General features: G+C 46.1%; 1 protein-coding gene across 1 annotated transcript in view; it reads right to left on the bottom strand.

Moving 5' to 3' along the window:
• Myo1e (myosin IE) overlaps window positions 1-18,064 on the bottom strand; it is a 191,620-nt gene that overhangs the window by 91,357 nt on the left and 82,199 nt on the right. Inside the window, exons 3-4 of the mRNA XM_057768253.1 lie at window positions 9,053-9,142; window positions 4,313-4,407 (exon numbers count right to left, since the gene is read on the bottom strand). Coding sequence (XP_057624236.1) covers window positions 4,313-4,407; window positions 9,053-9,142 — 185 coding nt within the window. The remainder of the gene's footprint in view (window positions 1-4,312; window positions 4,408-9,052; window positions 9,143-18,064) is intronic.

The following is an 18,064-nucleotide window of genomic DNA, read 5'->3' as shown; positions in this document are numbered from 1 at the left end:
TTCAGTATTGCTATTAATTTGTATTAATTTGGCATTATAATAATATTGGTATTATTTATTTTAAATACATATGTGTATGTATATATATTCATACACACACATATATAATGCACACAGTATAAAGTAAATAATTATGTTTATGTCATCAAAGACCAAGATTTTTTAGTAGAAGAGATACAGGTTATAAATATAAAAATCAAAGATATTTTAAAACTCTACAATCTGCACACACATGGAGCACAAACATACATTCAAAATAGTAATAATAGCAATAATAAATGAAAGCAGACTACTCTCTGTAGTCTTAAAGATAAGCTAGAGATGGCAGGATGAACGCATGCCTCACTGTTTTCTTAAAAACTCAAATCCCAGCCGGGTGGTGGTGGCGCACGCCTTTAATCCCAGCACTCGGGAGGCAGAGGCAGGCGGATCTCTGGGAGTTCGAGGCCAGCCTGGTCTACAAGAGCTAGTTCCGGGACAGGCACCAAAGCTACAGAGAAACCAAAAAAAAAACCCTCAACTCCCTTGGCATTATCCACTGCGGAGACCAGAAGCGCTGACAACTGGTACCCAGCACAGTGGTGTCTAAACAATCCTGTCCCAGTCCACGAAACAAGGACCCCTTGGAGAAAGGGCCAATTCCAGGCCTTACTCCTGGACACGAACAAGATGAACTTGGACCATTTGCAACAACAAAGAAATGATCCAAGAGGACTTGAGATGTGTCAGAGGACATGGAGGCCAAGACAAGGGAGAAGGGAGATTATCTGAGACACCAAAGGAATAACGGCAGTGTAAACAGGGGAGCTATTTTAAATTCACCAGTTAGAAGTGATACTGAAAATAAATACAGGCTACCTTCAGAGGTTGCCAGGGCAACAACTCATTACTTTGAAAAGTGAGGAGAAACGACAATGAGTAGGCATTTTATCTAGTTTTCCCATAAAGATTATATTTTAAGATGAAATAAAAAGTTCAACTATAACACATGAAAGGAATAACAGAATGAGAAAATAACTTTAATTAAGCAATGGTCGTGAAAATGAGAATCGAAAACGGGTGGGTCTCTTGACATTCTGAACATCGTATAGAGAGAGACAACAGGAATGCAGTTCACGGCAGAGCAGATGTCTTTGCAAACAATGAATCTGCATCTGGCCATGCTTCGAGACATGCTATCAATTTCCACGTGTAGGCATTAACATCAACTGTCAACTTGATGGGACCTGGAGTCAGTCGGGAAACAAACTCTGGCCGTGCCTGTGAAGAAGGCTCTAGACTGGGGTAATTGAGGCAGAAAGACCCACCCTGAATGTGGGTGCACCAAGGGCTGGGGTCTTGGACTGAATAAAAAGGAGAAACCATGCTGAACACCAGAATTCGTCTCCCTCTTTCCCTACTGCAGACGCGGTGTGAACAGCCACCACATGCTCTTGAGTTCATGACGGACTGTACCCGCAAAGTGTGAGCCATAGTAAACCCCCAAATCAAAACAGACACATGACTATTATGGTCACAATGAAAATGATCTCCAAATGACAACGGTAAATGGCTATTGTCAGGTGTTTTGTCACAGTAAGGAGACAAGTGACTGTGACAACAGGAAATAACGAGATGGCGGTAGGCATCACGTCATCACAGTGAATGCCAAGGAAACCAGAATGAAGGAGACAACTCAGCGACTAGGAGACATAGCAACCAGGGGCGATGATGCGTGCGCTTTGTTTGGCTTCTAATGCAAACAAGCCAGCTGCTGAAAAAAGTGTGTAACTCAGTCCCGGCACTGGAGTGTGGAGCAGATCAAATACTAAAAGGATTCCTTTTTCATTTGTGCAGCAATGTCGGGAGCCAGACCTAAAGTCTTGGACATCCAAGCACCAGAAAGGATTTATTTTTAAGGTTTGGTAAGGATTATCTTGAGCTGGGAAAAGGGATCAATCAGTAAAATACATGCGACAAGGGCCTGAATTCCATCTCCAGAACCATCACTGGGGGAAAAAAAAAAAAAAAGAAGAGATGCCTCAGTGGGTCAAGATGGACAGGTGCTGCCAAGCTTGATGACCTAAATTCCAGCATCAGCACCCACACAGTGGAAGGAGAGAACTGACTCTCACAAATTGTCCTCTGACCTCTATGTATGCAACACACACACACACACACACACAATTTTCTGTTAAAGTTATAGACTAACTATTGATAAACGAACATGTTTGCTCTCTAGGATTTGTTTAGATAAGCAAAGGGGCTGAGAGGAAAGGTAAATAAGGATAGTCACATACTGACAACCAGACAGACAGGAGGAATACGTGGGAATATACCACATTACGTCTAATTTTGTGTATGTTTGTGAACGCCATCATGAGTAGCTCTTTCAAAAATGTTTCACGGGCTGGGGTGCGGCTCGGCTGGAGGGTTTGCCTGGCATGAGTGTGGGTTCCAACTCCAGCATTTCAAAACCTGGTGTAATGCCAGCCAGCACTGGGAGGTTGAGGCAGGAGGATCAGAAGTTCTATGTTAGCCCTGACCACATATTGAGTCTGAAGTCATGCTGGACTACATGAAACTGTCTCAAAAAATAAAATACATTTTAAAACTCAGATATACACAAAAGGGATAAATACAAACATGTAAGTTAAGTTTTTGAACAAAATTACTAACTTTTTTTATTTTTTGGTTTTTCGGGTTAGGGTTTCTCTGTGTAACAGTCCTAGCTATCCTAGAACTAGCTTTAAGACCAGGCTGATCTGAAACTCATTGAGATTCGTGCCTCTGTCCCGAGTGCTGGGACCAAAGGCGCGCGCCACCGCCGCCTCACAAAACCATTAACTTTTAAGTAACAGGAATGTGGATGCTTCACTTTCTAACGCAGAAAGTGTTCACGACAGCAAATGAATTCTAAAGCAATCAAAGCCGGGCACCATTTGGGGACAGTTGGTGGTTACATGGATTGTGAAGGGGAAAAGACTTAAGCTGGCATTTGCTACTAATACCCTAAAAACTTCGATGCAAACACGCACATGTACACACGCACACACACATGCACAAATGCATGCGTGCGCACACACACACATGCACACACACACTCAGACCTGAACCACTTCATTGCTCAGGGAAGGAAGAGGAGCCTGGAAAGGACTGTTCTGCTTAGATGGAAAGGGTCTCCAACTTACAGGTACAGGGACTTCCATGTGACTGTCACCCAGACACACAAGGATGACGTCATTTATCTTGAACAACCTGCCTGTCACCATGCATCCTAAAGTCTCAATGCCTTGAACAACTGAGGGCTAACAACAACCCCATAGAAGCAGAAAGCTTTTTTTTTTTTTTTTTTAATTTTTCGAGACAGGGTTTCTCTGTGAAGTTTTGGCTGTCCTGGAACTCACTCTGTAGACCAGGTTGGCCTTGAACTCACAGAGATCCACCTGCCTCCATCATATTCACCTTCATTACCCTCTCTCGTCTCTGTCCTCACTGGCTTTCTGTTACTGCACTAAAACACTGTACAGCTGGGGCAGGAACACGGAGACAGGAACTGAAGCAGAGTCCCCCTCCCCCCCCCCCAGGAGGAACACAGCTAGTGGCTTGCTCAGCTCCTCCCCCGCCCTCCAGACAGAGTGTAGCCTTGGAGCCTGTCCTGGAACTCACTCTGTAGGCCAGGCTGGTCTCAAAACCACAGAGATTTATTTGCCTCTGCCTCCCAAGTGCTGGGGCTGAAGGTGTGTGCCACCACTGCCCGGCTTCAGCTTGCTTTCTTCTATGGTCTTGGGCACCTGCTCAGGGGCAGTACCACCCCCAATGGGCTGGGCCCTCCCACATCCATTACCAACTAAGAAGATGCTTCCAGACCTGCCTGCAGACGGGTTTAGCGGAGACAATTTCTCCACTGAAATTCCCTCTTCCTAGGTGACTCAAGCTTGTTGAATTGGTACAAACCAGCCAGCACACACTCTCACTCTGCTAATGTTACTCCTAACCCCAGTCAGTTCTCCTTGTATTTTCACATCATTCATTCATTCATTCATTCATTCATTCATTTCTTTTCTTTTCAGTGACAGGGCAAGTTCCATTACAGTTATAGATCGGCAGGAACATAGCAACTTGCCAGGGGCTACACCATTGAAGAAAATGCCCCCCCCCACAACCATTAACTGTGAGGTGGGGCCTCATGAGTTCCTCCACTGAAAGTGGACAAGGGACAACTACAACATAATCAAGCAGCACCTGCTGGCTCCTCAGTCATGTTGAGCCCTCTCGCACATCAGGGCTGCCGTGACAGCCAAAGGCTCGCTGCCCTGGGTCTTCCTCCTACCTGATGATGACACACTGGTTCTCTCTGTCAATGATCATGTTTCTGTACATACTGTCAGCGAGGGCATAGATATGAGGCGGGTTCTCATACTGCGCCTAGAAGAGCAAAACAGAAACCAAAACAAAACCACAGTGAGTTTCTTTGTGTGGACTGATCAGTGACGCCATGGCACACAGCTCCAGCGTTCGGTGTTTACAGGCAAAGGTTTCAAGACTCCGTGATTCATAAGAGTATTCTAGGTTATGGCCTATTACACTCTAGGGAAGCGAAGGTGGGGTTTGGAAGGACTCCTCCAGAGGCATGCCTGTGACTCAGCCCTCAGACACGACCAGGTACACCACCCTTCCACCCAGGCAAGCCTCTGCAAGGACATTCTGCTTCCAATTCTGGAGACCTTTGGCCACGCTCAGAAAAGGGTCTGCCAAGTCCCTGGGTCTCACTTTGACAAGAATTCTAAATGCCGACAGTATTTTTCTTCTCTGTGAGGCAAGTTGCTATCCTTGGATCTCACTGGGGACTGAGGGGTATTTCTATGGAGAAGGAGGAAAACTTGTACGTTTTCCAAGAAGATGGCAAGAGGTGTGGTTCCTCACGAGGAGGAACTGGTTTGACTCGTTTGTTTCCTTTCTCAAGGGGAGGGCTGGAGGTGACACACTACAGTAACAGAGTCTCCTGGGTGTGCGAAAGAGTCTTTAGTTACGTACAGATTTAAAACTAGAGACTGGAGAGATGACTCAGTGGTTAAGAACACTGGCTACTCTTCCAGAGGACCCAGGTTCGATTTTCAGCACCCACATGGTGGCTCGCAACCACGTGTAACTCCAGTTTCAGGACATCTGATGCCCTCTCTGGCCTCTTCAGGCACTGCATGCACATGGCGGTGCCCAGACATACATGCAGGCAGATGCTCGCACACATAAAACAAAATTAAATTGGAAAATGCCCCATGCCTAACAGTCATTCTGTCAGCTGACTCCAGCCCCGTGTATTCAGCTGCTAGGTACCTGCTTTCACCAATCCCTCAAAAATTAACAGAGCTTCCACGGTGGCATACAGCTGTAATCCCAGAATTTAAGAGAATTTAAGAGGTGAAACAGGAGGACCGTAGTCATTATTGGTTACTTAGTGAGCTCAAGGCCCAGCATGGGCTACATGAGACTCAATCTCAAAAAAACAGGGCTGGTGAGGGGCTCAGCAGATAAAGGCCTTTGCCACTAAGACTGTTGACTTGAGTTCTGTCTTTGGGACCCATGAGGAAGAAGGAAAGAACTTCCTCCTGCAAGTTGTTCTCTGGAATCCACAGGCACACCACGGTGCACACAAATAAACAGACAAATGTGCGAAAATATTTTTAAAGCAAACAGAAATAAAAACGTTTCATGTGGTGCAGGAGAGGAGAAAAGCTGAGTCCAGGGTGACACACCGTCTCGTCTCGAGGGTCTCACAAGGTGAGGGAGATAAGCAGGATGGTGATTTTAGAAGCTAAATCCATACAAAAACATAAGGAATGATTTGCTTAAACCATCCTTAAATTTTCTTACACAGGGATGGACTTGAAGGAAAGGGTGCTGCCTGAGAAATCGCTGCATACTGCCAAGCTCTAAAGACCTCAGTGGCAAAGGGGGATGGAGGGGAGAGGGGAGACACTGTCTGTAAGCAAAGTCCCAGACCCAGTGTCCCCTCCCCATAGGGAACCACCTAGCAAGAGCCGGAGGCTCTTCTCGGGAATGCAGAACTCCTAACAGGGCTCAAGGTGTATGTTAAGCCTGTCTTCATGGTGACAGGGGAGGCCTGCTGGAACCGCAGACACGGTCTTAGATGGGCGTCTTCTCTACAGATTACTAATCAGAACGGTGTGTAACCTCTGGGAAAACAGACAAGCGGAACGTTGTATGGAAGAACAGAGGGTGCAGACTGGAAGGAGGGGAGTGGCGAGAACGCTGCCTCGTGGAGGGAAACGAGAGACAATCTGTGCTGGCTGGTCTCACATCAACCTGGCCCCGGTGAGAAGCGCCCGAGAGGAGCCCAGTTGAGAAAATGCCTCCATAGGCTGGGGTGTGGGCAAGCCTGTAGGGCATTTTCTTTATTAGCGACTGAAGTGGGAGGGCCCAGCCCATTGTGAGTGGGGTCACCCCTGGGCTGGTAGTTCCTAGGTTTTATAGGAAAGCAGGCTGAGTAAGCCAGAGGGGAGCAAGCCAGAAAGCAGCACTCTTCCATGGCCTCTGCACCAGCTCCTGCCTTCAGATTCCAAGTCTGTTTGAGTTCTTGTCCTGACTTCCTTCAGTAATGGGTTATAATGTGGAAGTGTAAGCCAAATAACCCTTTCCTCCCCAACTTGCTTTTGGTCACAGTGTTCACCATACAATACAAAGCAATAGTAACCCTGACTAAGACACAAGCCTTTCCCATTAAGGATCCTAAGCTCTTTAATAGAAGCTCTACCCTTGGCTCTTGAGGGTCACTTGTACTCCTCCCATCTCCAGACAGGGTCTCATGAATCTCAGGCTTGCCTCCATCTTCCTATGTGGCTGAGGGTGACTTTGAACTACACTGTACCAGGCCGGGTTTATTCAGTGTTGGGGGTGGAATCCAGCACTTTGTGCAGAAGAGGCAGTCATTCTGTCATCTAGGCCTCAGCCCCATCTCTGAAGCCCGATACACTCTGCTGGTTTCCTTCCCATCTACACTTTCATGCAGCCTCCCACCTCGGTGCCTACAGAGTACTGAGTAGCCACCTCCTCTGATGTCCTATCTCTCAATCGAGACCCCAAAGCCGTTACGATGTGAGTTTATCTGCTGGCTCCATAGACTGCTCCCCTGTGCAACCGTTCCCTCCTCTGTGAAACAGGGTAGATAATGCGATACAGTGCTCACATGGACGGGTCTAGCATTGTTGCAAGCACACACAGTGCTTAACACTCAGTAAAAACTATTTGTATAACAGTGTTACCAAGAGCAATGAAAATAAAGATTTTTTTCCTTTAAATTATAACATTTCTATACAGAGAACTCTTAAAAAGATAAACAGCATAGAAGGGGGCTGGCACACAGTAACTCTCCAGAGAACTCTGAAAGAAACACAGGTCTGTGCTTGAGTGTGTCCATGTGTGTGTGTGTGTGTTATATGTGTGTGTGTATCTCAGCTCTTCGTGTTGGAGCCTTGCTGTTACTGGTGGGGGTGGGGGTGTCAGGCCAGCTCCATGCCAGCTGCCCCAGGATTGTGGACTGGAGTGCCAGGGCAGATGCGGACCTAGGCTGACAGTGTTGTCCTTGTGCCGGCCCCTGATAGAGGCGGCATTATCAAAGGTCTCCCGTGGCAGCCTCCTTGAGCTCCAGCTACCAGCAGCGTTTATCCGGCAACAATGGGGTACGCACTTGCACTGGGTAAATGCCTTCCACTTCAACTGGATTTATGTGTTCTTTTGTTCGGCTTCCAGGGCCGGGATTAATAATGGCTCTTGTGTTTCTGCTCTGAAGAAGGGAAGGAAGAAGATGCAGAGTCTAGGGCTAAGCGGTGGGATGAGCTACAGAATGAGACACGTTGGGAAGAATTGCTGGTTATACTTCTAACCCACAGATGAAGTGACTGTGGAGTGGGTGTGGACAGAAAGCAGCCACTTTAGTAAATGAAGTAATGCAAGATGCATTTTCAAGCCAGAGTCAAAGCTTCAAGGGTTCTAATTCTCAAAGTTCCCAGCATCTCATTGATTTTTACCTATGACTGATTTTCCTTTTTGGTTTTGTTTTTCGAGACAGGATTTCATTGTAAAGCCCTGGTGGTCCTAGGTCTCTGAAGACCAGGCTGGTCTCGAACTCACAGAGATTCACCTGCCTTTGCCTCCTACAGTGTGCCACCACTGCCTGGCTGACTCTTCTTCTAAGTGTGTGTGTATGTGTGTGTATGTGTGTGTGTGTGTGAGAGAGGGAGAGAGAGAGAGAGAGAGAGAGAGAGAGAGAGAGAGAGAGAGAGAGAGAGAGAGAGAAATAGATCACTAGGCTGGACTGGACAGCGAACCCCAGGGGCTGTCCTATCTGCACCTCCTCAGCACTGAGTTTACAAGCACACACTACTATGTGCTGCATCTTCACCTGGATTCCAGGGCGCGAACTCGGGTCCTCAAGCCCACGACCTATCTCCCCAGCTCCTCAGGTCCTCAAGCCCATGACCTATGCCCTCAGCTCCTCCTGTGCTTCTTTTCATTACTGATAACTTTGGAGCACACGTGGAAGCCAGAAGACCACTGCAGACTCTGTGCAATGCAACCCACTTAACTAATTCTCTATGTAAATTAACTAATTCTCTATGTAAATTAACTAATTCTCTATGTAAATTAACTAATTCTCTATGTAAATTAGCCCCACGTTAGTCTATACCCCCTTGAGTTCCACGCTGAAGATCAGTATCCAATTAAAATTAAAAAATCAGGTAGGCAGTGCTGGTGCACACCTTTAACCCCAGCACTTGGGAGGCAGAGGCAGGCGGATCTCTGTGAGTTCGAGGCCAGCCTGGTCTACAGAGTGAGTTCCAGGACAGGCTCCAAAGCTACACAGAGAAACCCTGTCTCGAAAATTTAAAAAAAAAAAAACAAAAAAAAACAAAAAAAACAAGGTCATTTACTTGACCTCCCCCAATAAATAATCCATAAGAAAATGCAAATGTACTGATAACTTCATGGAAAAACGACATATAAATGACAAAATCCCTGAACACTGCAGCAACATATGGAGTACGTAACTTACCGCTCCTTGGTACATTTCAATTTCCTTCTCTCCAAAATACGGCATCTGCTTGAAAGGGTTGACGGAGATTAACACAGATCCTATGTATGTCTGGATTTCAGTCTGGTTAAGGTCCATCGTTCACCTTCACAGAGACAGGCTTTTCAGTCAACAGATGCTATAGAGCAAGCAATGAGCTGCTGGACGGACGGACAGCCAGGGTGGACACGTTATGACACCACATAGGCAAAAGCAGCCATTTAAGTAGCTCAGGGCTTATTCCTGCCCAGGAACAGCAACGAGGTTCATCATCAATGCTGCAAAAAGGGTTCTATATAAACTAAAGTACGTTCTTCTCAGACCAGCACCATGGAGAGCTAGGAACACACACACACACACACACACACACACACACACACACGGAATAGAAGCACCCAGGGCACAACCAGGTCAGTGAGCAACCCTCTTCCATTGGAACGTGTACCTCTGAGGTAAATGACCCACACATTTGTTTCTCCACGGAACAAACAGAGGGACCCCGAAGCGTTGGGCAAGTGAGAGGTACCAACATTATCAAGTGTTCTAATTCTCACAGTTCTCAGCATCTCATTTATTTTTATCCATTTACATTGGGAGAAGAAAATAACAATTCCACACAGTTAAGGCTTAGAGAAGAAAGATAGTATTTGGAGAATCTAGGAAGGCTTCTCTGAGAGGAAGTGTGCACTGGATGTAAAGTTTTGCTTGTTTTTTTTTATAACTAAAAAAAATTTTTAAGTTATTTTATGTGGGGTGGATGGGTCCACACGTTTGTGTGGAGGCCAGAGGAGAACTTCCTGCAGGTGGTTCTCCCTCCCTCCTTGCTGAGGCAGGTTCTCTCTTGTGGTTCCTGCGGTGCTGGCCCTTCATATCCGCATCCAGCTGTTTACGTAGGTTCCGGGAAATAGACTCAGGCCTTCGGACTTTGCAAACACTTTTACCCACCGAGCCATCTCTTTTGCCTCCCCTTCAAATCTCACCTTGTATATATGTGTGTGAAGTGGTTTATAATTAAAATAAAAATAAACATAAACAAAAAACCCAGTGTGTATGTATGTATCTGGAAGATTACGGTGTGTGTGTATAGTATGTCACATGTTTGCGTGAGGGTGTATGTACCTGTGACCTGTGCATGTGAGGAAGCCAGAGAAGGAGGCTGGTGTCTTCCACTCTGCCCTTGAGTCAGGGTCTCTAGCTGAACCTCGAGCTAGGCTGGCCACCAAGGAGCCCCAGGGGTCCTTCTGTCTCTGCCAGACACAGTGCTGATGGTACAGGCATGCACAGCCATATCCAGCTTTTCCCATGGGCGCTAGGGGATTTGAACTTGGGTCCTCATTCTTACATAGCAAGCCCCCCCCCCTTTTTTTGGTTTTGTTTTTTTGAGACAGGGTTTCTCTGTAGCTTTGGGGCCTGTCCTGGAACTAGTTCTTGTAGACCAGGCTGGCCTCAAAGTCACAGAGATCCGCCTGCCTCTGCCTCCTGAGTGCTGGGATTAAAGGCGTGCATACCACAGACCTTATACCAAGCACTCTTGTCCACTGGGCTAATCTCCCCAACCCAGTTTTATACATTTTAATGCACTCAAGTAAGGGGATGTTATGAGATTGCCCCTCCATCCCTTACTCCTTCAGCACTCAACTACTTTGTGCTGGTTGTTTACAACACACCAGGCACTTTAAGGTGCTGGGAATTAGCAGTGAACAAACAGAACAAATTAAACATCTTGTCCCCACTGAGGGAAGAAAATCACGAAAAAAAATCAGCAACCCCCCCCCCCCAGCCATTAGATTTCTGTTGTTTTTCTTATTTTTGAGGCAGTGTCTCTTGTTGTTTCTTAGGTTGGTCTTCACTTTTGGTTTGTGTGATTTTCCTGCTTCAGCCTCCTGACTACTGGGATCTGCAGGTATTCACAACTGTGCCCCCCTCAAAATTGTTCAACTAATCACTAAATTAGAAATATCTTCATTTTAACAAATAAATCATTGAAACGAAATCTATTAACAAATAAACAGTTTCAAATAACCAAAGGAATATAAAACTGTGAGATTATTTCTCGGGGAAGCCATTTCTATAATAGGGATATATAACGGGGGGCTGGCTCAAACAGGGTGGATCCTCAAGCCCCGTTCAAGTCTCACCTGGGGTATTACACTGGTAATTGTCATGTGTTGTTTGAACTTAGAAGCTGGCCCTGGGTTCCCTGCACTGACTTCAGACAAGCATGTTTATGTCAAGTGCCCTCAAAGACCCGTATCTAAGAATGGGTTGGTAGCCACGCATGTGTGACAAGGGAGTGAGCAGCAGAACAGCATAAGAGTAAACTCACTGTGCCGTTGAGTATAGCCAGCTGATAAACTATTTCCAATAGAAATCACTATCGATATAAAAGTGCCTACTATGGGCAGAGAAGCCAGACAGTTCAGCCATGGAAAGGAAGCTCAGTTGGGAGCTACAGCCAACTACTTCAACTTCCCCAATCAGTTTCTGATGGATTCTGATGATTCATCCTGGTTTGATGATGCCATCTCTGTCTGCTGCTATTTTTTTTTTCTTTTACTTGGAAGCTCCACTCAGGGAACTCTCCCCTCTGCCTGGGAGTCTCTCAATCAAGAATGCCAGCTGACTGCTTTAATGCCAGCTTTCCCAGTTGATTTCTACTGGATGTTTTGAGTTCCTGGTTTGATGACATATGTCTTTCTCCCTATCTATCTATCTATCTATCTATCTATCTATCTATCTATCATCTATCTATCTATCTATCTATCTATCTATCTATCTATCTATCTAATCAATTTCCCCCTCATTATTTTATTCCTACTTGCTATGCACTTAATAAGTTCACTCACTCAAAACCAAAGGCACAGCTGTTGCAGAGCACTTTCCAGACTGTACAGAATATATCTCTAAGCTGTGGTTAATGGATGATGGGGATAAACCAAGACCTACTTAATTAATAACCTTGCCGTGGAAATAGACAAAATAATCAATGAAGAGCAATCAGCACCTAGATGCCATTCCCTCAACTCATGTTCTTAGATGCATGTGTCATTACATAGTGACATCTCTCACATCATAATGCAGGTGACCACTTTGGCCTTAGATGAAATATGGAATTATTAATAGACATTATAAATGGGTGTGGGTATGTCAAATAATTTAAGCACACACACAGACACACAAAATGACTCAACTGCTTTTTTCACTTCACTTGTTACTGACCAGAAAGACCTTTCAAGTTGAAAAATGAAGATGAATTAATAATAGAGAAAGACAGTGATGAGGTGCTTTTTTAATATTTAATTTTGATTGTTTAAGAGATGAAAGATGCCCATGGTCGGACAGTGGTGACACATGTCTTTAATCCCAGCACTTGGGAGGCAGAGGCAGGTGGATCTCTGTGAGTTCAAGGCCTGAGACTTCAGCACTCAAGAGGCACAGTCAGAAGAAGTTCAAGGTTATCCTCAGCCAGATAGGGAAGCGAAGGTCAGCCTGGGCTAGAAACTCTGTTGGGTAGGTGGGGGGCTGCAATGAATAACAGCTTTTTGTAGCAAGTACTTTCATTGCTATTGTTAGTTGAGTTGTCAGAGTTAGTGAATAAAAAAATACAGACCACCATATCAAATCTGGATGTCGAGTAAACAATGAGAATGTTTAAGCTATAAGCAGACCTAGAGTAATGTTGGGGCACACTTGCACTAAAAGGTTACTTGTTTAGCTGAGATTGAACTATAACTGGGCGAGCCCTATTTTGTTCACGTATCAACCTTACATTTAAATTAGCAGTGCAAGGGTTCATGCGGGAGGATTGGGATGCTCTGCAGTCTCTCCTTACTTAGAACTAAGAGGCTTTGTCTCCTCCAAAACCTACATTTGGAGCTGGAGAGATGGTCCAGCAGTTAAGAGCACTGGCTGCTCTTCTAAAGGACCAGGGTTCAATTCTTGGCGCCCATACTGTGGATCACAATCGTCTGTAACTCAGTTCCCTGGGATCCATGCCCCTCCTCGGGGACCAGGCAAGCATGTGATCCACATACATGCAGGCAAAAGGCCCATAGACATAAATTAAATTATAAATAAATAAAATAGAATCTATCTTAGTAGGATCTCTTTTTAATTCTTAAGATTTGTGTAAGGATCGCAGGGCAATGGTGGCGCACGCCTTTAATCCCAGCACTTGGGAGGCAGAGGCAGGAGGATCTCTGTGAGTTCAAGGCCAGCCTGGTCTACAGAGCTAATAGTTCTAAGACAGCCAGGACTGTTACACTGAGAAACCCTATCTCAAAAAACTAGGAGAAAAAAAAAAGATTTGTGTAAGCATCTAATAATCAAAACTGAAGGGATAGCTTTTGTCTCTCATCTGGATTCTCTTGCTCAATGGCTGTAACCATTCTTAAGGTAGGACCAATTTGAAGGCTGTAAACAAACTAGAGGAGACATGAGCCTTTCACAGAAGACAGCGCCCTTCCCTTCATAGTAAGGATATACTGTGAACCAGTCACTTCCTGGGGACAATGCCACAGGAGAAGAAAGGGCTGCATGAGGACGAAAGCCAAAGGCATCCTGCCCCTCCCCCACATCCTCGGCCACCTAATAAATAGAACTGAGGTGAGTATGGGCTGGAAATGGAGCCATGGTTGTTTAAGTGTGCTTTGTGAACAACCTCTTCTGGACCGCTCTAGGCCGATGCGGAGGCAGTGACTCAGTTGAGAATGAAGGGGATGCTATAGACTCTCCCCTAAATTTCCCAGCAGGGTCCCCCAGAGCATCAGTATCTGAGAAGACTGATGAAAGACAAAGTTCTATTTGAAAAGGTCACTGTGTCCTGATTCCGCCACACTAAGTACCTACAAACGCACCTACATCCATCAGAACCGGCCAGAGTAACAAATTCAGTTACTTCCGGTTGGAGTTGGACTTCATCATGTATTTAAACAATTTCACTTTCCCTATCTGGCTGGGTCTTTAGAGACCTGAGCTAATACCCAAAGAGTTTAGGGCCCTGGTGGGTTTGGAGCTCCAAAAAAGTCCCTCAGTCCTCCCTCCCATACCCAATACATAATTCAGGTGCCCCTCTGGGGACGCTGCCAGGGCCATTATCTCTACACACATAATCTTCCACAGTGAAGGTGTGGCTTAAAGTTAATTCTCAAACTGCAGGCAGATATGAAGTTATGATACCAAATAAAAGCAGGGCGGGGGTGGGGCGCCTCATTTAAGAGACAATGAGAGTCAGGAGGAACCAGGCAGATCTTCAACTGACTGGTTCCCAGATGTTGGCCCATGTGTCTATGAATGCTCATCCACCTGCAACATAAGTAATAAGGGAAATAAAAAAGAACAACAGCTGAATTTTTCATGAGGCTCAATTCAGGGCTGGCAAGATGACTCAACCGGTCAAGACACTCGCCACCACACCCAATGACCTGGGCTTCATCCTGGAAACCTACACAAAGGTGCCGGGAAAGAATCAACTCCTGAACGATGTCACCTGACTTTTGAACCTTTGTGCCCCTCCCCCACAAAGAAAATCCAGTTCATCTGGTGTAAAGGACCGTTCTTTAGAGCATTTCCTTTCGACACACGTAGTGTAAGATGGCCTTTTGGGGGATGTAGGGATGAGGTGAGCCTCTGCCGACCTCTGTCTCATTCTTAACTTCAAAAAGAAGTTATTTCTTATTTTTTAAAGATTTGTTTTTACTTATGGATATAGGAGCTTGTATGATTGCATAGGGTGGCCGTGGAGGCCAGAAGAGGGTATTAGACTCCCTGGAGCTAGAATTATTGCAGTTGTGAATGGGCCCCCTAATGAGGGTGCTGGAGACTCGGGTCCTCTAGGAGAGCAGCAGCACTCTTAACCACCGAGCCATCTCTCTAGTCCATTTCTTAGTATTCTTTTGTGACAGGTTTTCGTGGATCCCTGACTGACCTAAAGGTTACAGTGTAGTTCAGGATGTCTGATCTTCCTGCCTTCTCTTAGGAGGACAGTGCTTGGTTTATGTGGCGGTGGGGATTGAACCCAGGGCGTCCTCAAGCGCACTAGGGAGGTACTCTCCCAACTAGGCTACATGTCCCGCCCTCCATATTTATTTTGAAGATTAGGCAAAGCTAAGAGCATTGAACTGCTGAACATGATGACAGCCTACAGCGATAAGTCAACCTCACCACATATATATTACTGGAAAGTGAAGGAAGGGGAGGCCTCTGGCTAAAGTCCTATATTTGGAGAAGCTCGGAGCCAGAACTCGAACCTTTGGTTCCAGTCACAAGACCAATGTCTCCCCCAGCTCGCTGTCTCCTCTGTGTGAACCGGCTGCCGAGGGCCAAGTTTCATTCTGAATGACTAAGAGCACACTGCCTCTCCAAATCATTGGTCTGGCAGGACAGCCTGAACTCCTCACTGAAGGATTAAAAATGCCAAGCACGTTTGAGTGTGGTGGCCTTTGAGGGAAGAAAGCTTAAAGACAGTTGGAGCAGCAAGTGTGAAGAGCTCCACACAGGAACTCTGCTCAGCCAAGCGGCTGGAACGGACGGACAGCAGAGTGCGGCTACAGCTCTTTTCTTTCCAAACTCCAGATCTTTCTCCCCTCACACATTTTAGAATGTAACTGTAAGCAGTGTGGCAGCCATCTCTAAGAAACGGATGGTAAACTCAGCCTTCCTCTGGGGGCTTTAGCGGCCAGACAATGTCAGCGTGTTCTAGGCGGATTTTGTTTCCTAACGGAGAACAAAGCAAGCATGCTTGGCCTGCATGCATTAGCCACCGAGCGCCCTTTGTGCTGATCTACAATACAAAACAGGGCTGGTATTATGGGCGTGAGAAGTAAAAAGCATGCTCATATATATTAACCTCTCTTTTGCCTTAACAAACACAGAAGAAACAAAGAAAGAAGTCATCTTTCAGTTACAGGAACGCTATGCTATGGGTTATCTCTGAAGACTGAAGTGGTCAAGGAGACCAGAGGGAAAGAGGGGAAGGCAGATACTGCCTGTTACAAACATCCATCAGCAGCGCCAGGCCTCCCCGGAGCTGGAAGTGCCTCCCTCCCACCTGCCGAAAGCAAGTCCATTTAAGCCGGAGTGGGTAGAGATGTCTAAATCATAAAGTCATTAGTGGTCAAGTAGCTCATTTCCTCAGGCGAAGGCACCATTAGTCAGTTATTGACTCAAAGGCCTTCACTTCCCCACACCCCCTGCCCCGTTGAGTCATTAAAAAATTCTGCTGTCTGAATTTAAAAAGTCTTGAGAGTCAACAGATTTTCAGGGATCACTTAATACAACGTATCCCGTGCCAAGAACTGTGCGGCAAAGCCAAAAATACCTGAGGGGGGGGGTGCGGTTTGTTAAACAGCAAGACAGCGCACATTCTTGTGTAGATGCACACGGGAGAACACTATAGGCTGAGAGATCCACAGGAACTCGCCCTGGGTGGTAGGATTTCGGGTGGTTTAGTGTCTTTCCCTCTGCTAGGCTGCATTACATAAGTCATGTCAAATAAATATACTGCTTGGAAGGGCTTTTACAACTTGTTCTCTGCATAAAAGTTATGCTGTCTGTCTGCAAGAAGCTTCTGGGCCCGTATCAGTAAACAGCCCGCTGAGGGGCACGGCTGTCTGGACTGAGGCTGGACTGACTTTAGGCAACGACCACCATCACTACTTTTGTCTTCTCTCATTCAGTTGATCGAACACCACGTCTACTGGGTAGGGAAAAGGCTCAGTGGGTGCTAATGCTTGCTGTGGAAACAAGAGTACCCGAGTTCGAATCCCCAGTAAAGCCAGCCATGGCTACACATGCCTGTAACCCCAGCACTGGGGAGGCAGAAACAGATTCATGTTAGGAGCTCCCTGGAAAACCGGAGTGGCTCATCAGCCTGGCCTGGTGAGCTTTGGATTCAGTGAGAGGCATTTGACTCAAAAATAAGACAGAAAACAATAGAGGAAGACATGCAATGTCCTCCCCTGGCCTCCAGAAGCACACGTAAGGGTACATGCACTAGCACACACATGTGTGCATATCACACATACACACACACAAACAGGCAAACAAAAAACCACATTTCTCTGTAAATAATTAAAAAATCAAGCCTACATCCCAAGGCTTTTGGATCTTCCATTTAAAAGAGTTTCTAGTGCTGGGATGCAGCTCAGTGGGTAGAAGCCAGGCAGTCTGAATCCACAACCCGCACCCAGTCCTTCCTAACCCACCTACCAGTTTCCATGTGCCGTGGGGGCTTGTACACAACATTTTCTGATGGTGATAAATCCAAATGAAATAAACAGATTCCCGTGTGTTGACCAGAGGAGAGGAGAACTAAAGTACACACGACTGCTTCCGTACGGTCAAACTAACGCGCATGGAGCAGGTGGTGGTGTTAACTCTGCTCTGGAAAGTAATTGCTTTAGACTTCCGAAGGTCAGATGGCCTGTTTCAGTGGCTTGGCTAGGCCATGGTACCCAGGAAAGCAGCAGAATTCGTCATTAAACAAGCACAGTTGTATCCCAGGGGAACTTCCGTTTAAAGACAACGGAGGGCAGGATCTGTCTGTAAGCTACAGGCCACCGTTAACCAAGAGGATGCTGTTTACTCCAAGTTAACAATAATGTCATATTGTAATGTGCATTATATCATCAAATTGCCATGTGCCGTTCGAGCGGAGCAGCTGCTCCCCTTCAGCCCCAAGCATGTTATTGTCAAGTATCTTTTAAAACTGCCTGCCCAGGGTCAGGTGGCTCCCTGGCTCTGCCAGGGGCTTGGCAGGGTGTAGAGGGGAGAATCAGCAAGCAGCTGAGGGTAATAAACACATTGTGCTCTTGAGAACAGCTAGACTGTAAACTATTTCCAACCTTATTATTCTTGTTTGTCCCATAATATAAAATCCTGCAGCAGGAACAAGAGGCCGGAGCTCAGCCTTGAGAAGCTAGCTCATCCGTGGAGAGAAGACTCAATCAGAAACTCCATGTTCCTGCTGGACGTCCCGCAGCCCCCAGTTTGGTA

The sequence above is a fragment of the Chionomys nivalis genome, chromosome 4 (genome assembly GCF_950005125.1).
Source record: "Chionomys nivalis chromosome 4, mChiNiv1.1, whole genome shotgun sequence".
In the NCBI taxonomy this organism is placed as follows: Eukaryota; Metazoa; Chordata; class Mammalia; order Rodentia; family Cricetidae; genus Chionomys; species Chionomys nivalis.
This window is presented reverse-complemented; position numbering and strand designations above follow the sequence as displayed.